This window comes from Schistocerca cancellata, chromosome 8, assembly GCF_023864275.1.
Source record: "Schistocerca cancellata isolate TAMUIC-IGC-003103 chromosome 8, iqSchCanc2.1, whole genome shotgun sequence".
Classification (NCBI taxonomy): Eukaryota; Metazoa; Arthropoda; class Insecta; order Orthoptera; family Acrididae; genus Schistocerca; species Schistocerca cancellata.
This window is the reverse complement of record NC_064633.1, coordinates 25419666-25444522: the sequence shown is the minus strand read 5'-3', so window position 1 is coordinate 25444522 and position 24857 is coordinate 25419666. Positions and strand designations below refer to the sequence as shown.

The 24857-nt window shown below is 39.2% G+C and overlaps 1 protein-coding gene across 4 annotated transcripts; it reads left to right on the top strand.

Moving 5' to 3' along the window:
• Positions 1-1457: 1457 nt before the first annotated feature.
• Positions 1458-24636, top strand: LOC126094789 (uncharacterized). 4 transcript variants are annotated; one of them, XM_049909356.1, is made up of 2 exons: positions 1458-1543; positions 20711-24636. In XM_049909356.1, exon 2 carries the CDS (start codon positions 20734-20736, stop codon positions 21748-21750), a length of 1017 nt encoding a protein of 338 aa, XP_049765313.1. In that variant the 5' UTR covers positions 1458-1543; positions 20711-20733; the 3' UTR covers positions 21751-24636. The 4 variants fall into 4 exon arrangements, 3 of the variants coding, with proteins under 3 accessions (XP_049765313.1, XP_049765311.1, XP_049765312.1); XM_049909354.1 differs by lacking the exon at positions 20711-24636 and adding an exon at positions 11075-12964; XR_007521878.1 differs by lacking the exon at positions 1458-1543 and adding an exon at positions 10594-12568 and having other exon boundaries at positions 22206-24636.
• The last annotated feature ends 221 nt before the right edge of the window (positions 24637-24857 follow it).

Genomic DNA, 24857 nt, shown 5'->3' with positions numbered 1-24857 from the left:
TACCAATCCAGTTCCCTTTCCCATCAACACTACATAGGTCATTAATATCACAGTTACAAATTAATCATTGCTGCCACTGTTTACTAGGATATATTTTACATAAAAACTCACTTAGCAATTGCAAACAAGTACTCATTTAATAAATAGGATATATAAACATGAGCCCCCTCAGATGCCTGTGTACTATGTTGTTAACGATACATAGTGAACTGTGAAGGGTGAAGGTATAACCTTGAGAGACACGCTGAATGTAGTGATGTAGTTGGGTAGACAGAATGAGAATCACTTGTTTGACCTTCAGTTCACAGAGCTGTAAAGGGGATAATTGCATGAACACAATCTGGTGACCTACATTCCCTCGCGCTTCTAATCCACACGTCCTTCCGTCTCCCCCCCCCCCCCCCCCCCCCCCTCCCCGCTCTTGCCACACTTTTACAGCCTAATATTTGTTTTTGACCCACTTCATTTAAAGATAAACATTAATTTTATATCATTAAAATGTTATTTTTGATAATCTGCAATTTTACATCTTCTGCAATGCAGAAACTTAGTCATAAAGAAAGAATGAATAGGACCTTTATTTATTGGAAATTTAATGCAGTGTAATTTTGTACTTAGATAACCCCGTGGTCTAGGGGTAGCGTCTTTGATTCATAATCAAAACGTCTTCGGTCCCGGGTTCGATCCCCGCCACTGCCTAAATTTTGATAAATAATCAGCATTGGCGGCCGAATACTTCCGGCATAAGAAGTCAGCCTCATTCTGCCAACGGCCTTGTCAAAGAGGGCGGAGGAGCGGATAGAGGTTCAGGGCACTCTCTTGTTCTAGGGGTGGGAAATTGCCCCTAAAGGTGGAAGAATCAGCAATGATCAACGGCATGAGGATGCAGAAGGCAATGGAAACCACTGCATTAAAGACACGTAATGTGCATCCACAGGACATGTGGCCTGTAATTGAAGAAGTGTCATGATGATCTCTCCATTGGCAAAAGATTCCGGAATAGTCCCCCATTCGGATCTCCGGGAGGAGACTGCCAAGGGGGAGGTTACCATGAGAAAAAGATTGAATAATCAACGAAAGGATAACATTTAAGAGTCGGGGTGTGGAATGTCAGAAGCTTGAATGTGGTAGGGAAACTAGAAAATCTGAAAAGGGAAATGCAAAGGCTCAATCTAGATATAGTAGGGGTCAGTGAAGTGAAGTGGAAGGAAGACAAGGATTTCTGGTCAGATGAGTATCGGGTAATATCAACAGCAGCAGAAAATGGTATAACAGGTGTAGGATTCGTTATGAATAGGAAGGTAGGGTAAAGGATGTGTTACTGTGAACAGTTCAGTGACCGGGTTGTTCTAATCAGAATAGACAGCAGACCAACACCAACAACGATAATTCAGGTATACATGCCGACGTCGCAAGCTGAAGATGAACAGATAGAAAAGTGTATGAGGATATTGAAAGGGTAATGCAGTATGTAAAAGGGCACGAAAATCTAATAGTCATGGGCGACTGGAATGCAGTTTTAGGGGAAGGAGTAGAAGAAAAGGTTACAGGAGAATATGGGCTTGGGACAAGGAATGAAAGAGGAGAAAGACTTATTGAGTTCTGTAACAAGTTTCAGCTAGTAATAGCGAATACCCTGTTCAAGAATCACAAGAGGAGGAGGTATACTTGGAAAAGGCCGGGAGATACGGGAAGATTTCAATTAGATTATATAATGATCAGACAGAGATTCCGAAATCAGATACTGGATTGTAAGGCGTACCCAGGAGCAGATATAGACTCAGATCACAATATAGTAGTGATGAGGAGTAGACTGAAGTTCAAGACATTAGTCAGGAAGAATCAATACGCAAAGAAGTGGGATACGGAAGTACTAAGGAATGACGAGATACGTTTGAAGTTCTCTAACGCTATAGATACAGCAATAAGGAATAGCGCAGTAGGCAGTACAGTTGAAGAGAAATGGACATGGCTAAAAAAGGCCATCACAGAAGTTGGGAAGGAAAACATAAGTACAAAGAAGGTAGCTGCGAAGAAACCATGGGTAACAGAAGAAATACTTCAGTTGATTGATGAAAGGAGGAAGTACAAACATGTTCCGGGAAAATCAGGAATACAGAAATACAAGTCGCTGAGGAATGAAATAAATAGGAAGTGCAGGGAAGCTAAGACAAAATGGCTGCAGGAAAAATGTGAAGACATCGAAAAAGATATGATTGTCAGAAGGACAGACTCAGCACACAGGAAAGTCAAAACAACCTTTGGTGACATTAAAAGCAACGGTGGTAACATTAAGAGTGCAACGGGAATTCCACTGTTAAATGCAGAGGAGAGAGCAGGTAGGTGGAAAGAATACATTGAAAGCCTCTATGAGGGCGAAGATTTGTCTGATGTGATAGAAGAAGAAACAGGAGTCGATTTAGAAGAGATAGGGGATCCAGTATTAGAATCGGAATTTAAAAGAGCTTTGGAGGACTGACTGTCAAATAAGGCAGAAGGGATAGATAACATTCCATCAGAATTTCTAAAATAATTGGGGGAAGTGGCAACAAAACGACTATTCACGTTGGTGTGTAGAATATGAGTCTGGCGATATACCATCTGACTTTCGGAAAAGCATCATCCGCACAATTCCGAAGACGGCAAGAGCTGACAAGTGCGAGAATTATCGCACAATCAGCTTAACAGCTCATGCATTGAAGCTGCTTACAAGAATAATATACAGAATAATGGAAGAGAAAATTGAGAATGCGCTAGGTGACGATCAGTTTGGCTTTAGGAAAAGTAAAGGGACGAGAGAGGCAATTCTGACGTTACGGCTAATAATGGAAGCAAGGCTAAAGAAAAATCAAGACACTTTCATAGGATTTGTTGACCTGGAAAAAGCGTTCAACAATATAAAATGGTGCAAACTGTTCAAGATTCTGAAAAAAGTAGGGGTAAGCTATAGGGAGAGACGGGTCATATACAATATGTACAACAACCAAGAGGGAATAATAAGAGTGGACGATCAAGAACGAATTGCTCATATTAAGAAGGGTGTAAGATAAGGCTGTAGCCTTTCGCCCGTACTCTTCAATCTGTACATCAAGGAAGCAATGATGGAAATAAAAGAAAGGTTCAGGAGTGGAATTAAAATACAAGGTAAAAGGATATCAATGATACGATTCGCTGATGACATTGCTATCCTGAGTGAAAGTGAAGAAGAATTAAATGATCTGCTGGACGGAATGAACAGTCTAATGAGTACACAGTATGGTTTGAGAGTAAATCGGAGAAAGACGAAGGTAATGAGAAGTAGTAGAAATGAGAACAGCAAGAAACTTAACGTCAGGATTGATGGTCACGAAGTCAATGAAGTTAAGGAATTCTGCTACCTAGGCAGTAAAATAACCAATGACGGACGGAGCAAGGAGGACATCAAAAGCAGACTCGCTATGGCAAAAAAGGCATTTCTGGCCAAGAGAAGTCTACTAATATCAAATACCGGCCTTAATTTGAGGAAGAAATTTCTGAGGATGTACGTCTGGAGTACAGCATTGTATGGTAGTGGAACATGGACTGTGGGAAAACCGGAACAGAAGAGAATCGAAGCATTTGAGATGTGGTGCTATAGACGAATGTTGAAAATTAGGTGGACTGATAAGGTAAGGAATGAGGAGGTTCTACGCAGAATCGGAGAGGAAAGGAATATGTGGAAAATGCTGATAAGGAGAAGGGACAGGATGATAGGACATCTGCTAAGACATGAGGGAATGACTTCCATGGTACTAGAGGAAGCTGTAGAGGGCAAAAACTGTAGAGGAAGATAGAGATCGGAATACGTCAAGCAAATAATTGAGGACGTAGGATGCAAGTGCTACTCTGAGATGAAGAGGTTAGCACAGGAAAGGAATTCGTGGCGGGCCGCATCAAACCAGTCAGTAGACTGATGACCAAAAAAAAAATTTTGTACTGGGAAGCATTTTCTCCGGAAGCCATGGTTTTTAAGAGTTATTCAAGAAAACCATTGAAAAGTGGCCTTCAGATAGCCCCCACCGATATGCCCACAATTGTTAGAATGTCGTTCATGGGACTCCTTCCCACCACTGTAAAAAAATTTGTGATTATGCTAATTTTTCCCTTAATTTTCCTTTGTTGGCTGTATTATGTCTCTGAACTATAGTTAACAATATTGGCGTTCCATTAGCATATTGGCTAAAAATCAAACTTTATTCTGTTTAAGCAGGTTTCCTTCACTGTAATATGCATACAATAACAACACACAATTGAATTACATGCACCATACTCTAATCTGGAAAATACTTTTGGTTATTGAGAAACATGTTTATTTACTTCTGTATTGTTTATAAACATGGATGGAATTTTTTTTTTTATACAAAACTTTCCTGAGGTGACTGTCTATGGCTGTTAAGTAGTTTGAAAAAGCCATATTCGTGGTGTCATCAGCTGTACAATTGTATATTTATTCTCTGCCAGCTTCAGTTATAATGACGGTCTTCACTGGAGAAAACATTGTTTTTATTTCCTATCAATTGTCGTGTGAGAAGAGAGATAAAAGGAGATTACTTAACAACTGTGTTTACTCACAGTTTCTGTTAACAGAGTAACTTTTAAAGTAATTTGTAAAATGTGTTGACACTAATTCTAAAATAAGTGTATTCTTAAAAGATAGTGTGCCTCATTAAAAAGTGGAGAATCTGGAATGGAATGGAGTAACAACAATATGTCTTGCGACATATTGCTACTCACCACATAGAAAAGGCATTAAGCATCGGACACAAACATTTAAAAATAGGCGATTGGATATTATTCAGCATTCAAAAGTCCTTCATCAGGCGAAGAAACACATGTACCCTTTCATACAAATACAACACGCACACACATGGCCACTGTTCTATTCAGCTGCTGTGGCCCCACTTCACATTGGACTTGAATGTAGATTATAGTACGTGCCAGTATTTACAACTACCATAAATAATGAATGCAGCAGATGCATCTCTTAACCTTGACTAGCCAACTTAAGTACATGCTTCTTCCCGAGACCAAGATTCAGATCACACTACTTCTCTCTGCCCAGTTCATAGATTGTTCTCTTCTCGTGGCATAGGATTTCTGGAGGCTGCATCGAGGTTAATAGTTCCACAGACTGTTACTGAGGCAGTGTCAGTAGCTGCACTAAACTTGTTCATCATGAGAGAGAAGAAAGTTGCTCCTTCAAAAGGTCATTATGGTTAACAGAAGGAACATACATAAAGAAATTGTGTCTTCAAAACTTGGAACAGGGAATACAGTTGCTCAGTGTTTTCAAGGCAGTGGAGTCACAGTGCCAGGGGACAACAGTGGCTGTGTGTTACGATTAACTTTGCACCGTTTGGTACTTCCCACTATTGTTTCATAAGCCGTAGCATCCAAGTGGGCTAATTAAACAACAAAATTAGATTTCACCCTTGTGAAAAAATTTATACCTATCATAATAATATTATTAAACATTGGAAACTCCAGGAAGGAATATTAAAAAAACCACACACACTGCAACTTGTTGTGTCTTCTTTATGGTAAGTAGCAATCTGTCTTTTTCCTACATTGATAATATTAGTCTCTCTTGCAGTTTTGGATACGCAAAACTCCTAGTCTTACAAAAGATAGACATTTGTAATTAATAACCTTACCTTTTGGTGGGCCTACATTCGAAATGCTGGTGCCGACAGGACTGACTGAAAGAGTATTAGCAGCCACAGTAAACTCACTTGTCACGGGGGGAAGAAAATTTGTTATATAGAAGGACATTAAGGTTAATGAAAGGAAGAGTCCATGAAGAAATTTTATTCACAGACCTAGGAAAAGGAAATATAACTGCATAGTGCTTGCAAGGCTCGACCTGCAAATGGAATGACAGATGTGAGGGGTGATATATTTCCATGGAATTTCTGAGTACAATGGTACAAGTGCTGAATTCAAGCAATCTAGTAAGAACCACTGCCAATTGTTAAATATCGATTGAATATGTTTGTGACTGATAGGCACGACCAGATATCGTATTATATAAGTAATACGATATCTGGTCATGTCTATCAGTCACAAACATATTCAGGACTGGAAGACTTATCTGCTGACCTAAAGGTGCTGTTCTCTTATAATTGATCTGTGACATTTATAGTTGCATACCTATACAACAAATATTCTTCGGTTCTGTTACAGTATTACATCTACATGTATGCTTTGCAAACCAGTATGAAGTGTTTATCAGAGGCTACTTAGCATTGTATGGTACATGCAGAATGACTGCGTAAATGCTTCTGTACGTGATCTAAGTAGCATAAACTTGTTATCATGACCACTACTGGATATGAATACAAAATAATGAATGCACTACTTTCACAAGTAGAAATTCTATATTGTGTGAGATTAAAATGTGCACACTGTGCTATTATGGACACACATCATCATGATTCCAATATAATATTGATTTATTTCTTACAAGAGATTGTAAATCATTTAATATACAATGCAGATTAGGTCATAAATGATATTGTCAGAGTCTACAATTAAAAGTAAAAACCTGCATCATCCCCAACTTGGTCAACTTCTAGAGGGATGACCAGTTGAACAGAATGTGAAGATTATGGACCCTTATGAAGTTTATGGGGTTGCAGTTTGTATCTTCACATCCTGTGTCTTATGAAGATTATTTTATCTTTGACTTCTCCACATATAGTGTGGAAGAACATCCTCCTGTAGAAGAATGACATTGCCTATATGGAGTCTTCTTGAACATGTTCTTTGTTGTTGTAATTCATGGAAGGTTTTGAGCAGGGTTGGATACTCTTTCTTCCACAATTTTGGAACCTTGTGTTATTGAAACTCCTTCGTCAAATTGCTTCTAACTAGTGGTTCTGGACATGTGGGCTGTGTTGTGAGTCAATCACCTACAAAGAAATGTGCAGGTGTCAGTGGCTTAATTCCCCACCCACCCTGTGTAATTGGTGTTGAACCCAATGCGTCTTCTGTGTTGACCAGATTGTGTTAAGACTTTTATCCAACTGTGACTACCCTAAAACCTTCTTCAGACAATGTTTGACAGAACACACCTCCAATTCTCACCATCCTCCCCACCAAGACATGTGAGATGATGAGCTTTCATGTGATGACTCACTGGGTGCAGTACTAGTGCATTTTACAAGCTGTGAGAGCTGCCAGAGCTCCTTCAGCTTTGTGTGCCTGAAATGGGGAGTAGTTGTGTTGTCAGTGTAAATATTGTTGGACAATCCTTGTCTTCCCACAAACTTTTGTAGGGTTTGGAAAAATGTGTCAGTTGACATACCTGAACAATGTTACAGGTGCAGGGTGCATGTGAGTAGAACAATATATGCCTTCTTCGTAATATGTCCCTGTCTGGCATATTTTGGACCAGCAAATTTGATTACTTTGATTTCAAATGGTTTAGATGGTGGAACTTGTTCATCTGGTAATGGAGTCTGTTTGTTGAGCAAAGTGAGCTTTGCATTGAATTGCGCATCCGCTTCTAAAATTTTCTATTTAATGAATCTCTCTCTCTCTCTCTCTCTCTCTCTCTCTCTCTCTCTCTCTCCCTCCCCTCCCCCTCCCCGTCCCCCTCTATCCCCCTCCCCACTACATTCCTCCCCTTTCCCTCACTCCTATCATTGCATGTACACACATTTGTGTGAATAATTCACACAATTGTATGTTTATGCAATCACTGAAATGGCTTTTTCCTCCCTTTTTTGCCAATGTTGCACACATCAGATATATAAATTTTAATTACTTTATGGTGGTGATGCTGTTTGATTTATCCTTAGGTTATATTTTTGAGGCTTTAGTTTGGTGGAAGGCCACAATTGCAATATGTTCTCTATATCAGCCTTTTATATAACAAATGTGATATTAAATATTTTTTACATTAATTTATGCTGGTCATTCATTCATTATTTCTTATACAATAAAAATGGTCATGTCTGGCTCTGAAACATATCACCAATTTAAATTTTAAGTAAACGTGATAAAATGTGGATTGCACTAGGTAACATGTAAAATTTATGTACATTTTTCTTTTTAAAAAAGCTTTACAGCAGTCTTCAGTAGAAAAAGTGTGTTCATATTTTTAAAAACTGTTTTGTTCTGCCAAGTGGCGAAATAGTAATACATTCATTTGGCAACATCTTTAGTGTTCATTGATTTGCTAGCCCAGTCAACGAAGACCTAAACAGTTGGACTGGGGGAAAAAAATTGGTGTACTTACAAATTTTTGTTCAGTTGTAGGAGTGAGTGCCATAAACAACATACTAAAAGTCATGAGCATTTGTGTGGGGGAATAACTCGAAAACCACAGCTTTATCAGAAATGTTTCCCAATACAAAATTTGGCTGCATTAGATTTCCTACAAAAATGTCCGTTTCATTTTTTCTCTGTGACTAATAGTTTCTGCATTGCAGAGGACGCAAAAATTGCAGATTATTAAAAATATTGTTTGAACTGTATAAAAATAATGTTTATCCATAAACGAGGGAAAATAGGTTGCCTGATTGTGTTCATGTACTCTCCATGTTTATAGGTCTTTAAGCTGAAGATCGAACAGGTGATCCCCATTCTGTCTACCAAACTACATCACCAGAAGCAAGTACAGGGTGTCTCAAATTTATTTTGACCCTTTACAGCACACCTTTTATATCACAGGCAATGTGGCACATAAATGTGTGGGAGCATTCCTTTGACATAAAATTTAACACTACATGGAATACAGATACACATTACTAATCATACTAGCATAAGAAACACGTCTTGACGGAATCTGTGTAAGTCTATATAGACTGTCCTACACTGCTAGAGGGGCAATTGATCCTTAGCCTCCTGTATGGCGACTATAGTTTTCTTCTAGGAAAGGTGACCTCCTCCACCACGAGTGCTGCTAGGTTTTCAGTTTACAGACTTACTATATCTCCTCAGCATTGCCTGCCCTATCCTCTTATGTGAGTAGACGAAACAGCTTTGCGGAACTCTTGTGTGTACAGTGGAGTTATTGTCAGTTAATTAAGTGAGTACTTATTTCCAGTTGTTAAGTGCTGTAAGACGTCTCAACAGCTGGAGCTGCTACTACACTGAAGAGTGTGTGCCAAATGTATTTGACAATATCTGTTTCATTGTCTCCAGTATCACTGTCTAGAAAACTTTCCACAACTTACGGGGTGTCAAATGCACTACTTCTGCCTCAGCTCAGCAGGCTTAAATTATCTCGTATCTGCTACTGAAGTAGGTCACCTAAGCTTTATAGAATTTTACATGTCTCAAAAAAGTCAATGTATTACAGCAGTTTACTGCTCTAGACTTGAATATGATAAGTGTTAACCCATCAGTTGTATTCACATCCATCTTGGAAGAGATACTGTGGATGTGTGGTAAGTGGCTCCACTCAGTGCAGCCCATTCTCAAAGTGCCAGCAGTTCTTGAATTGAAGAGATTCATGCAGTCTACCAGTAAAAAAAATTAATGGTAAGAGAAGTGCAGTGACTTGGTCATTCATTAACTCACTAAAAAGTGATTATAAATACAATTACACGCCTTTTACAATACACTGTCAGAGAGAGAGAGAGAGAGAGAGAGAGAGAGCGCAGCGAGGTGCCACATTACCAATCCAGTTCCCTTTCCCATCAACACTACATAGGTCATTAATATCACAGTTACAAATTAATCATTGCTGCCACTGTTTACTAGGATATATTTTACATAAAAACTCACTTAGCAATTGCAAACAAGTACTCATTTAATAAATAGGATATATAAACATGAGCCCCCTCAGATGCCTGTGTACTATGTTGTTAACGATACATAGTGAACTGTGAAGGGTGAAGGTATAACCTTGAGAGACACGCTGAATGTAGTGATGTAGTTGGGTAGACAGAATGAGAATCACTTGTTTGACCTTCAGTTCACAGAGCTGTAAAGGGGATAATTGCATGAACACAATCTGGTGACCTACATTCCCTCGCGCTTCTAATCCACACGTCCTTCCGTCTCCCCCCCCCCCCCCCCTCCCCGCTCTTGCCACACTTTTACAGCCTAATATTTGTTTTTGACCCACTTCATTTAAAGATAAACATTAATTTTATATCATTAAAATGTTATTTTTGATAATCTGCAATTTTACATCTTCTGCAATGCAGAAACTTAGTCATAAAGAAAGAATGAATAGGACCTTTATTTATTGGAAATTTAATGCAGTGTAATTTTGTACTTAGATAACCCCGTGGTCTAGGGGTAGCGTCTTTGATTCATAATCAAAACGTCTTCGGTCCCGGGTTCGATCCCCGCCACTGCCTAAATTTTGATAAATAATCAGCATTGGCGGCCGAATACTTCCGGCATAAGAAGTCAGCCTCATTCTGCCAACGGCCTTGTCAAAGAGGGCGGAGGAGCGGATAGAGGTTCAGGGCACTCTCTTGTTCTAGGGGTGGGAAATTGCCCCTAAAGGTGGAAGAATCAGCAATGATCAACGGCATGAGGATGCAGAAGGCAATGGAAACCACTGCATTAAAGACACGTAATGTGCATCCACAGGACATGTGGCCTGTAATTGAAGAAGTGTCATGATGATCTCTCCATTGGCAAAAGATTCCGGAATAGTCCCCCATTCGGATCTCCGGGAGGAGACTGCCAAGGGGGAGGTTACCATGAGAAAAAGATTGAATAATCAACGAAAGGATAACATTTAAGAGTCGGGGTGTGGAATGTCAGAAGCTTGAATGTGGTAGGGAAACTAGAAAATCTGAAAAGGGAAATGCAAAGGCTCAATCTAGATATAGTAGGGGTCAGTGAAGTGAAGTGGAAGGAAGACAAGGATTTCTGGTCAGATGAGTATCGGGTAATATCAACAGCAGCAGAAAATGGTATAACAGGTGTAGGATTCGTTATGAATAGGAAGGTAGGGTAAAGGATGTGTTACTGTGAACAGTTCAGTGACCGGGTTGTTCTAATCAGAATAGACAGCAGACCAACACCAACAACGATAATTCAGGTATACATGCCGACGTCGCAAGCTGAAGATGAACAGATAGAAAAGTGTATGAGGATATTGAAAGGGTAATGCAGTATGTAAAAGGGCACGAAAATCTAATAGTCATGGGCGACTGGAATGCAGTTTTAGGGGAAGGAGTAGAAGAAAAGGTTACAGGAGAATATGGGCTTGGGACAAGGAATGAAAGAGGAGAAAGACTTATTGAGTTCTGTAACAAGTTTCAGCTAGTAATAGCGAATACCCTGTTCAAGAATCACAAGAGGAGGAGGTATACTTGGAAAAGGCCGGGAGATACGGGAAGATTTCAATTAGATTATATAATGATCAGACAGAGATTCCGAAATCAGATACTGGATTGTAAGGCGTACCCAGGAGCAGATATAGACTCAGATCACAATATAGTAGTGATGAGGAGTAGACTGAAGTTCAAGACATTAGTCAGGAAGAATCAATACGCAAAGAAGTGGGATACGGAAGTACTAAGGAATGACGAGATACGTTTGAAGTTCTCTAACGCTATAGATACAGCAATAAGGAATAGCGCAGTAGGCAGTACAGTTGAAGAGAAATGGACATGGCTAAAAAAGGCCATCACAGAAGTTGGGAAGGAAAACATAAGTACAAAGAAGGTAGCTGCGAAGAAACCATGGGTAACAGAAGAAATACTTCAGTTGATTGATGAAAGGAGGAAGTACAAACATGTTCCGGGAAAATCAGGAATACAGAAATACAAGTCGCTGAGGAATGAAATAAATAGGAAGTGCAGGGAAGCTAAGACAAAATGGCTGCAGGAAAAATGTGAAGACATCGAAAAAGATATGATTGTCAGAAGGACAGACTCAGCACACAGGAAAGTCAAAACAACCTTTGGTGACATTAAAAGCAACGGTGGTAACATTAAGAGTGCAACGGGAATTCCACTGTTAAATGCAGAGGAGAGAGCAGGTAGGTGGAAAGAATACATTGAAAGCCTCTATGAGGGCGAAGATTTGTCTGATGTGATAGAAGAAGAAACAGGAGTCGATTTAGAAGAGATAGGGGATCCAGTATTAGAATCGGAATTTAAAAGAGCTTTGGAGGACTGACTGTCAAATAAGGCAGAAGGGATAGATAACATTCCATCAGAATTTCTAAAATAATTGGGGGAAGTGGCAACAAAACGACTATTCACGTTGGTGTGTAGAATATGAGTCTGGCGATATACCATCTGACTTTCGGAAAAGCATCATCCGCACAATTCCGAAGACGGCAAGAGCTGACAAGTGCGAGAATTATCGCACAATCAGCTTAACAGCTCATGCATTGAAGCTGCTTACAAGAATAATATACAGAATAATGGAAGAGAAAATTGAGAATGCGCTAGGTGACGATCAGTTTGGCTTTAGGAAAAGTAAAGGGACGAGAGAGGCAATTCTGACGTTACGGCTAATAATGGAAGCAAGGCTAAAGAAAAATCAAGACACTTTCATAGGATTTGTTGACCTGGAAAAAGCGTTCAACAATATAAAATGGTGCAAACTGTTCAAGATTCTGAAAAAAGTAGGGGTAAGCTATAGGGAGAGACGGGTCATATACAATATGTACAACAACCAAGAGGGAATAATAAGAGTGGACGATCAAGAACGAATTGCTCATATTAAGAAGGGTGTAAGATAAGGCTGTAGCCTTTCGCCCGTACTCTTCAATCTGTACATCAAGGAAGCAATGATGGAAATAAAAGAAAGGTTCAGGAGTGGAATTAAAATACAAGGTAAAAGGATATCAATGATACGATTCGCTGATGACATTGCTATCCTGAGTGAAAGTGAAGAAGAATTAAATGATCTGCTGGACGGAATGAACAGTCTAATGAGTACACAGTATGGTTTGAGAGTAAATCGGAGAAAGACGAAGGTAATGAGAAGTAGTAGAAATGAGAACAGCAAGAAACTTAACGTCAGGATTCAGGATTGATGGTCACGAAGTCAATGAAGTTAAGGAATTCTGCTACCTAGGCAGTAAAATAACCAATGACGGACGGAGCAAGGAGGACATCAAAAGCAGACTCGCTATGGCAAAAAAGGCATTTCTGGCCAAGAGAAGTCTACTAATATCAAATACCGGCCTTAATTTGAGGAAGAAATTTCTGAGGATGTACGTCTGGAGTACAGCATTGTATGGTAGTGGAACATGGACTGTGGGAAAACCGGAACAGAAGAGAATCGAAGCATTTGAGATGTGGTGCTATAGACGAATGTTGAAAATTAGGTGGACTGATAAGGTAAGGAATGAGGAGGTTCTACGCAGAATCGGAGAGGAAAGGAATATGTGGAAAATGCTGATAAGGAGAAGGGACAGGATGATAGGACATCTGCTAAGACATGAGGGAATGACTTCCATGGTACTAGAGGAAGCTGTAGAGGGCAAAAACTGTAGAGGAAGATAGAGATCGGAATACGTCAAGCAAATAATTGAGGACGTAGGATGCAAGTGCTACTCTGAGATGAAGAGGTTAGCACAGGAAAGGAATTCGTGGCGGGCCGCATCAAACCAGTCAGTAGACTGATGACCAAAAAAAAAATTTTGTACTGGGAAGCATTTTCTCCGGAAGCCATGGTTTTTAAGAGTTATTCAAGAAAACCATTGAAAAGTGGCCTTCAGATAGCCCCCACCGATATGCCCACAATTGTTAGAATGTCGTTCATGGGACTCCTTCCCACCACTGTAAAAAAATTTGTGATTATGCTAATTTTTCCCTTAATTTTCCTTTGTTGGCTGTATTATGTCTCTGAACTATAGTTAACAATATTGGCGTTCCATTAGCATATTGGCTAAAAATCAAACTTTATTCTGTTTAAGCAGGTTTCCTTCACTGTAATATGCATACAATAACAACACACAATTGAATTACATGCACCATACTCTAATCTGGAAAATACTTTTGGTTATTGAGAAACATGTTTATTTACTTCTGTATTGTTTATAAACATGGATGGAATTTTTTTTTTTATACAAAACTTTCCTGAGGTGACTGTCTATGGCTGTTAAGTAGTTTGAAAAAGCCATATTCGTGGTGTCATCAGCTGTACAATTGTATATTTATTCTCTGCCAGCTTCAGTTATAATGACGGTCTTCACTGGAGAAAACATTGTTTTTATTTCCTATCAATTGTCGTGTGAGAAGAGAGATAAAAGGAGATTACTTAACAACTGTGTTTACTCACAGTTTCTGTTAACAGAGTAACTTTTAAAGTAATTTGTAAAATGTGTTGACACTAATTCTAAAATAAGTGTATTCTTAAAAGATAGTGTGCCTCATTAAAAAGTGGAGAATCTGGAATGGAATGGAGTAACAACAATATGTCTTGCGACATATTGCTACTCACCACATAGAAAAGGCATTAAGCATCGGACACAAACATTTAAAAATAGGCGATTGGATATTATTCAGCATTCAAAAGTCCTTCATCAGGCGAAGAAACACATGTACCCTTTCATACAAATACAACACGCACACACATGGCCACTGTTCTATTCAGCTGCTGTGGCCCCACTTCACATTGGACTTGAATGTAGATTATAGTACGTGCCAGTATTTACAACTACCATAAATAATGAATGCAGCAGATGCATCTCTTAACCTTGACTAGCCAACTTAAGTACATGCTTCTTCCCGAGACCAAGATTCAGATCACACTACTTCTCTCTGCCCAGTTCATAGATTGTTCTCTTCTCGTGGCATAGGATTTCTGGAGGCTGCATCGAGGTTAATAGTTCCACAGACTGTTACTGAGGCAGTGTCAGTAGCTGCACTAAACTTGTTCATCATGAGAGAGAAGAAAGTTGCTCCTTCAAAAGGTCATTATGGTTAACAGAAGGAACATACATAAAGAAATTGTGTCTTCAAAACTTGGAACAGGGAATACAGTTGCTCAGTGTTTTCAAGGCAGTGGAGTCACAGTGCCAGGGGACAACAGTGGCTGTGTGTTACGATTAACTTTGCACCGTTTGGTACTTCCCACTATTGTTTCATAAGCCGTAGCATCCAAGTGGGCTAATTAAACAACAAAATTAGATTTCACCCTTGTGAAAAAATTTATACCTATCATAATAATATTATTAAACATTGGAAACTCCAGGAAGGAATATTAAAAAAACCACACACACTGCAACTTGTTGTGTCTTCTTTATGGTAAGTAGCAATCTGTCTTTTTCCTACATTGATAATATTAGTCTCTCTTGCAGTTTTGGATACGCAAAACTCCTAGTCTTACAAAAGATAGACATTTGTAATTAATAACCTTACCTTTTGGTGGGCCTACATTCGAAATGCTGGTGCCGACAGGACTGACTGAAAGAGTATTAGCAGCCACAGTAAACTCACTTGTCACGGGGGGAAGAAAATTTGTTATATAGAAGGACATTAAGGTTAATGAAAGGAAGAGTCCATGAAGAAATTTTATTCACAGACCTAGGAAAAGGAAATATAACTGCATAGTGCTTGCAAGGCTCGACCTGCAAATGGAATGACAGATGTGAGGGGTGATATATTTCCATGGAATTTCTGAGTACAATGGTACAAGTGCTGAATTCAAGCAATCTAGTAAGAACCACTGCCAATTGTTAAATATCGATTGAATATGTTTGTGACTGATAGGCACGACCAGATATCGTATTATATAAGTAATACGATATCTGGTCATGTCTATCAGTCACAAACATATTCAGGACTGGAAGACTTATCTGCTGACCTAAAGGTGCTGTTCTCTTATAATTGATCTGTGACATTTATAGTTGCATACCTATACAACAAATATTCTTCGGTTCTGTTACAGTATTACATCTACATGTATGCTTTGCAAACCAGTATGAAGTGTTTATCAGAGGCTACTTAGCATTGTATGGTACATGCAGAATGACTGCGTAAATGCTTCTGTACGTGATCTAAGTAGCATAAACTTGTTATCATGACCACTACTGGATATGAATACAAAATAATGAATGCACTACTTTCACAAGTAGAAATTCTATATTGTGTGAGATTAAAATGTGCACACTGTGCTATTATGGACACACATCATCATGATTCCAATATAATATTGATTTATTTCTTACAAGAGATTGTAAATCATTTAATATACAATGCAGATTAGGTCATAAATGATATTGTCAGAGTCTACAATTAAAAGTAAAAACCTGCATCATCCCCAACTTGGTCAACTTCTAGAGGGATGACCAGTTGAACAGAATGTGAAGATTATGGACCCTTATGAAGTTTATGGGGTTGCAGTTTGTATCTTCACATCCTGTGTCTTATGAAGATTATTTTATCTTTGACTTCTCCACATATAGTGTGGAAGAACATCCTCCTGTAGAAGAATGACATTGCCTATATGGAGTCTTCTTGAACATGTTCTTTGTTGTTGTAATTCATGGAAGGTTTTGAGCAGGGTTGGATACTCTTTCTTCCACAATTTTGGAACCTTGTGTTATTGAAACTCCTTCGTCAAATTGCTTCTAACTAGTGGTTCTGGACATGTGGGCTGTGTTGTGAGTCAATCACCTACAAAGAAATGTGCAGGTGTCAGTGGCTTAATTCCCCACCCACCCTGTGTAATTGGTGTTGAACCCAATGCGTCTTCTGTGTTGACCAGATTGTGTTAAGACTTTTATCCAACTGTGACTACCCTAAAACCTTCTTCAGACAATGTTTGACAGAACACACCTCCAATTCTCACCATCCTCCCCACCAAGACATGTGAGATGATGAGCTTTCATGTGATGACTCACTGGGTGCAGTACTAGTGCATTTTACAAGCTGTGAGAGCTGCCAGAGCTCCTTCAGCTTTGTGTGCCTGAAATGGGGAGTAGTTGTGTTGTCAGTGTAAATATTGTTGGACAATCCTTGTCTTCCCACAAACTTTTGTAGGGTTTGGAAAAATGTGTCAGTTGACATACCTGAACAATGTTACAGGTGCAGGGTGCATGTGAGTAGAACAATATATGCCTTCTTCGTAATATGTCCCTGTCTGGCATATTTTGGACCAGCAAATTTGATTACTTTGATTTCAAATGGTTTAGATGGTGGAACTTGTTCATCTGGTAATGGAGTCTGTTTGTTGAGCAAAGTGAGCTTTGCATTGAATTGCGCATCCGCTTCTAAAATTTTCTATTTAATGAATCTCTCTCTCTCTCTCTCTCTCTCTCTCTCTCTCTCTCTCTCTCCCTCCCCTCCCCCTCCCCGTCCCCCTCTATCCCCCTCCCCACTACATTCCTCCCCTTTCCCTCACTCCTATCATTGCATGTACACACATTTGTGTGAATAATTCACACAATTGTATGTTTATGCAATCACTGAAATGGCTTTTTCCTCCCTTTTTTGCCAATGTTGCACACATCAGATATATAAATTTTAATTACTTTATGGTGGTGATGCTGTTTGATTTATCCTTAGGTTATATTTTTGAGGCTTTAGTTTGGTGGAAGGCCACAATTGCAATATGTTCTCTATATCAGCCTTTTATATAACAAATGTGATATTAAATATTTTTTACATTAATTTATGCTGGTCATTCATTCATTATTTCTTATACAATAAAAATGGTCATGTCTGGCTCTGAAACATATCACCAATTTAAATTTTAAGTAAACGTGATAAAATGTGGATTGCACTAGGTAACATGTAAAATTTATGTACATTTTTCTTTTTAAAAAAGCTTTACAGCAGTCTTCAGTAGAAAAAGTGTGTTCATATTTTTAAAAACTGTTTTGTTCTGCCAAGTGGCGAAATAGTAATACATTCATTTGGCAACATCTTTAGTGTTCATTGATTTGCTAGCCCAGTCAACGAAGACCTAAACAGTTGGACTGGGGGAAAAAAATTGGTGTACTTACAAATTTTTGTTCAGTTGTAGGAGTGAGTGCCATAAACAACATACTAAAAGTCATGAGCATTTGTGTGGGGGAATAACTCGAAAACCACAGCTTTATCAGAAATGTTTCCCAATACAAAATTTGGCTGCATTAGATTTCCTACAAAAATGTCCGTTTCATTTTTTCTCTGTGACTAATAGTTTCTGCATTGCAGAGGACGCAAAAATTGCAGATTATTAAAAATATTGTTTGAACTGTATAAAAATAATGTTTATCCATAAACGAGGGAAAATAGGTTGCCTGATTGTGTTCATGTACTCTCCATGTTTATAGGTCTTTAAGCTGAAGATCGAACAGGTGATCCCCATTCTGTCTACCAAACTACATCACCAGAAGCAAGTACAGGGTGTCTCAAATTTATTTTGACCCTTTACAGCACACCTTTTATATCACAGGCAATGTGGCACATAAATGTGTGGGAGCATTCCTTTGACATAAAATTTAACACTACATGGAATACAGATACACATTACTAATCATACTAGCATAAGAAACACGTCTTGACGGAATCTGTGTAAGTCTATATAGACTGTCCTACACTGCTAGAGGGGCAATTGATCCTTAGCCTCCTGTATGGCGACTATAGTTTTCTTCTAGGAAAGGTGACCTCCTCCACCACGAGTGCTGCTAGGTTTTCAGTTTACAGACTTACTATATCTCCTCAGCATTGCCTGCCCTATCCTCTTATGTGAGTAGACGAAACAGCTTTGCGGAACTCTTGTGTGTACAGTGGAGTTATTGTCAGTTAATTAAGTGAGTACTTATTTCCAGTTGTTAAGTGCTGTAAGACGTCTCAACAGCTGGAGCTGCTACTACACTGAAGAGTGTGTGCCAAATGTATTTGACAATATCTGTTTCATTGTCTCCAGTATCACTGTCTAGAAAACTTTCCACAACTTACGGGGTGTCAAATGCACTACTTCTGCCTCAGCTCAGCAGGCTTAAATTATCTCGTATCTGCTACTGAAGTAGGTCACCTAAGCTTTATAGAATTTTACATGTCTCAAAAAAGTCAATGTATTACAGCAGTTTACTGCTCTAGACTTGAATATGATAAGTGTTAACCCATCAGTTGTATTCACATCCATCTTGGAAGAGATACTGTGGATGTGTGGTAAGTGGCTCCACTCAGTGCAGCCCATTCTCAAAGTGCCAGCAGTTCTTGAATTGAAGAGATTCATGCAGTCTACCAGTAAAAAAAATTAATGGTAAGAGAAGTGCAGTGACTTGGTCATTCATTAACTCACTAAAAAGTGATTATAAATACAATTACACGCCTTTTACAATACACTGTCAGAGAGAGAGAGAGAGAGAGAGAGCGCAGCGAGGTGCCACATTACCAATCCAGTTCCCTTTCCCATCAACACTACATAGGTCATTAATATCACAGTTACAAATTAATCATTGCTGCCACTGTTTACTAGGATATATTTTACATAAAAACTCACTTAGCAATTGCAAACAAGTACTCATTTAATAAATAGGATATATAAACATGAGCCCCCTCAGATGCCTGTGTACTATGTTGTTAACGATACATAGTGAACTGTGAAGGGTGAAGGTATAACCTTGAGAGACACGCTGAATGTAGTGATGTAGTTGGGTAGACAGAATGAGAATCACTTGTTTGACCTTCAGTTCACAGAGCTGTAAAGGGGATAATTGCATGAACACAATCTGGTGACCTACATTCCCTCGCGCTTCTAATCCACACGTCCTTCCGTCTCCCCCCCCCCCCCCCCTCCCCGCTCTTGCCACACTTTTACAGCCTAATATTTGTTTTTGACCCACTTCATTTAAAGATAAACATTAATTTTATATCATTAAAATGTTATTTTTGATAATCTGCAATTTTACATCTTCTGCAATGCAGAAACGTAGTCATAAAGAAAGAATGAATAGGACCTTTATTTATTGGAAATTTAATGCAGTGTAATTTTGTACTTAGATAACCCCGTGGTCTAGGGGTAGCGTCTTTGATTCATAATCAAAACGTCTTCGGTCCCGGGTTCGATCCCCGCCACTGCCTAAATTTTGATAAATAATCAGCATTGGCGGCCGAATACTTCCGGCATAAGAAGTCAGCCTCATTCTGCCAACAGCCTTGTCAAAGAGGGCGGAGGAGCGGATAGAGGTTCAGGGCACTCTCTTGTTCTAGGGGTGGGAAATTGCCCCTAAAGGTGGAAGAATCAGCAATGATCAACGGCATGAGGATGCAGAAGGCAATGGAAACCACTGCATTAAAGACACGTAATGTGCATCCACAGGACATGTGGCCTGTAATTGAAGAAGTGTCATGATGATCTCTCCATTGGCAAAAGATTCCGGAATAGTCCCCCATTCGGATCTCCGGGAGGAGACTGCCAAGGGGGAGGTTACCATGAGAAAAAGATTGAATAATCAACGAAAGGATAACATTTAAGAGTCGGGGTGTGGAATGTCAGAAGCTTGAATGTGGTAGGGAAACTAGAAAATCTGAAAAGGGAAATGCAAAGGCTCAATCTAGATATAGTAGGGGTCAGTGAAGTGAAGTGGAAGGAAGACAAGGATTTCTGGTCAGATGAGTATCGGGTAATATCAACAGCAGCAGAAAATGGTATAACAGGTGTAGGATTCGTTATGAATAGGAAGGTAGGGTAAAGGATGTGTTACTGTGAACAGTTCAGTGACCGGGTTGTTCTAATCAGAATAGACAGCAGACCAACACCAACAACGATAATTCAGGTATACATGCCGACGTCGCAAGCTGAAGATGAACAGATAGAAAAGTGTATGAGGATATTGAAAGGGTAATGCAGTATGTAAAAGGGCACGAAAATCTAATAGTCATGGGCGACTGGAATGCAGTTTTAGGGGAAGGAGTAGAAGAAAAGGTTACAGGAGAATATGGGCTTGGGACAAGGAATGAAAGAGGAGAAAGACTTATTGAGTTCTGTAACAAGTTTCAGCTAGTAATAGCGAATACCCTGTTCAAGAATCACAAGAGGAGGAGGTATACTTGGAAAAGGCCGGGAGATACGGGAAGATTTCAATTAGATTATATAATGATCAGACAGAGATTCCGAAATCAGATACTGGATTGTAAGGCGTACCCAGGAGCAGATATAGACTCAGATCACAATATAGTAGTGATGAGGAGTAGACTGAAGTTCAAGACATTAGTCAGGAAGAATCAATACGCAAAGAAGTGGGATACGGAAGTACTAAGGAATGACGAGATACGTTTGAAGTTCTCTAACGCTATAGATACAGCAATAAGGAATAGCGCAGTAGGCAGTACAGTTGAAGAGAAATGGACATGGCTAAAAAAGGCCATCACAGAAGTTGGGAAGGAAAACATAAGTACAAAGAAGGTAGCTGCGAAGAAACCATGGGTAACAGAAGAAATACTTCAGTTGATTGATGAAAGGAGGAAGTACAAACATGTTCCGGGAAAATCAGGAATACAGAAATACAAGTCGCTGAGGAATGAAATAAATAGGAAGTGCAGGGAAGCTAAGACAAAATGGCTGCAGGAAAAATGTGAAGACATTGAAAAAGATATGATTGTCAGAAGGACAGACTCAGCACACAGGAAAGTCAAAACAACCTTTGGTGACATTAAAAGCAACGGTGGTAACATTAAGAGTGCAACGGGAATTCCACTGTTAAATGCAGAGGAGAGAGCAGATAGGTGGAAAGAATACATTGAAAGCCTCTATGAGGGCGAAGATTTGTCTGATGTGATAGAAGAAGAAACAGGAGTCGATTTAGAAGAGATAGGGGATCCAGTATTAGAATCGGAATTTAAAAGAGCTTTGGAGGACTGACTGTCAAATAAGGCAGAAGGGATAGATAACATTCCATCAGAATTTCTAAAATAATTGGGGGAAGTGGCAACAAAACGACTATTCACGTTGGTGTGTAGAATATGAGTCTGGCGATATACCATCTGACTTTCGGAAAAGCATCATCCGCACAATTCCGAAGACGGCAAGAGCTGACAAGTGCGAGAATTATCGCACAATCAGCTTAACAGCTCATGCATTGAAGCTGCTTACAAGAATAATATACAGAAGAATGGAAGAGAAAATTGAGAATGCGCTAGGTGACGATCAGTTTGGCTTTAGGAAAAGTAAAGGGACGAGAGAGGCAATTCTGATGTTACGGCTAATAATGGAAGCAAGGCTAAAGAAAAATCAAGACACTTTCATAGGATTTGTTGACCTGGAAAAAGCGTTCAACAATATAAAATGGTGCAAACTGTTCAAGATTCTGAAAAAAGTAGGGGTAAGCTATAGGGAGAGACGGGTCATATACAATATGTACAACAACCAAGAGGGAATAATAAGAGTGGACGATCAAGAACGAATTGCTCATATTAAGAAGGGTGTAAGATAAGGCTGTAGCCTTTCGCCCGTACTCTTCAATCTGTACATCAAGGAAGCAATGATGGAAATAAAAGAAAGGTTCAGGAGTGGAATTAAAATACAAGGTAAAAGGATATCAATGATACGATTCGCTGATGACATTGCTATCCTGAGTGAAAGTGAAGAAGAATTAAATGATCTGCTGGACGGAATGAACAGTCTAATGAGTACACAGTATGGTTTGAGAGTAAATCGGAGAAAGACGAAGGTAATGAGAAGTAGTAGAAATGAGAACAGCAAGAAACTTAACGTCAGGATTGATGGTCACGAAGTCAATGAAGTTAAGGAATTCTGCTACCTAGGCAGTAAAATAACCAATGACGGACGGAGCAAGGAGGACATCAAAAGCAGACTCGCTATGGCAAAAAAGGCATTTCTGGCCAAGAGAAGTCTACTAATATCAAATACCGGCCTTAATTTGAGGAAGAAATTTCTGAGGATGTACGTCTGGAGTACAGCATTGTATGGTAGTGGAACATGGACTGTGGGAAAACCGGAACAGAAGAGAATCGAAGCATTTGAGATGTGGTGCTATAGACGAATGTTGAAAATTAGGTGGACTGATAAGGTAAGGAATGAGGAGGTTCTACGCAGAATCGGAGAGGAAAGGAATATGTGGAAAATGCTGATAAGGAGAAGGGACAGGATGATAGGACATCTGCTAAGACATGAGGGAATGACTTCCATGGTACTAGAGGAAGCTGTAGAGGGCAAAAACTGTAGAGGAAGATAGAGATCGGAATACGTCAAGCAAATAATTGAGGACGTAGGATGCAAGTGCTACTCTGAGATGAAGAGGTTAGCACAGGAAAGGAATTCGTGGCGGGCCGCATCAAACCAGTCAGTAGACTGATGACCAAAAAAAAAATTTTGTACTGGGAAGCATTTTCTCCGGAAGCCATGGTTTTTAAGAGTTATTCAAGAAAACCATTGAAAAGTGGCCTTCAGATAGCCCCCACCGATATGCCCACAATTGTTAGAATGTCGTTCATGGGACTCCTTCCCACCACTGTAAAAAAATTTGTGATTATGCTAATTTTTCCCTTAATTTTCCTTTGTTGGCTGTATTATGTCTCTGAACTATAGTTAACAATATTGGCGTTCCATTAGCATATTGGCTAAAAATCAAACTTTATTCTGTTTAAGCAGGTTTCCTTCACTGTAATATGCATACAATAACAACACACAATTGAATTACATGCACCATACTCTAATCTGGAAAATACTTTTGGTTATTGAGAAACATGTTTATTTACTTCTGTATTGTTTATAAACATGGATGGAATTTTTTTTTTTTATACAAAACTTTCCTGAGGTGACTGTCTATGGCTGTTAAGTAGTTTGAAAAAGCCATATTCGTGGTGTCATCAGCTGTACAATTGTATATTTATTCTCTGCCAGCTTCAGTTATAATGACGGTCTTCACTGGAGAAAACATTGTTTTTATTTCCTATCAATTGTCGTGTGAGAAGAGAGATAAAAGGAGATTACTTAACAACTGTGTTTACTCACAGTTTCTGTTAACAGAGTAACTTTTAAAGTAATTTGTAAAATGTGTTGACACTAATTCTAAAATAAGTGTATTCTTAAAAGATAGTGTGCCTCATTAAAAAGTGGAGAATCTGGAATGGAATGGAGTAACAACAATATGTCTTGCGACATATTGCTACTCACCACATAGAAAAGGCATTAAGCATCGGACACAAACATTTAAAAATAGGCGATTGGATATTATTCAGCATTCAAAAGTCCTTCATCAGGCGAAGAAACACATGTACCCTTTCATACAAATACAACACGCACACACATGGCCACTGTTCTATTCAGCTGCTGTGGCCCCACTTCACATTGGACTTGAATGTAGATTATAGTACGTGCCAGTATTTACAACTACCATAAATAATGAATGCAGCAGATGCATCTCTTAACCTTGACTAGCCAACTTAAGTACATGCTTCTTCCCGAGACCAAGATTCAGATCACACTACTTCTCTCTGCCCAGTTCATAGATTGTTCTCTTCTCGTGGCATAGGATTTCTGGAGGCTGCATCGAGGTTAATAGTTCCACAGACTGTTACTGAGGCAGTGTCAGTAGCTGCACTAAACTTGTTCATCATGAGAGAGAAGAAAGTTGCTCCTTCAAAAGGTCATTATGGTTAACAGAAGGAACATACATAAAGAAATTGTGTCTTCAAAACTTGGAACAGGGAATACAGTTGCTCAGTGTTTTCAAGGCAGTGGAGTCACAGTGCCAGGGGACAACAGTGGCTGTGTGTTACGATTAACTTTGCACCGTTTGGTACTTCCCACTATTGTTTCATAAGCTGTAGCATCCAAGTGGGCTAATTAAACAACAAAATTAGATTTCACCCTTGTGAAAAAATTTATACCTATCATAATAATATTATTAAACATTGGAAACTCCAGGAAGGAATATTAAAAAAACCACACACACTGCAACTTGTTGTGTCTTCTTTATGGTAAGTAGCAATCTGTCTTTTTCCTAC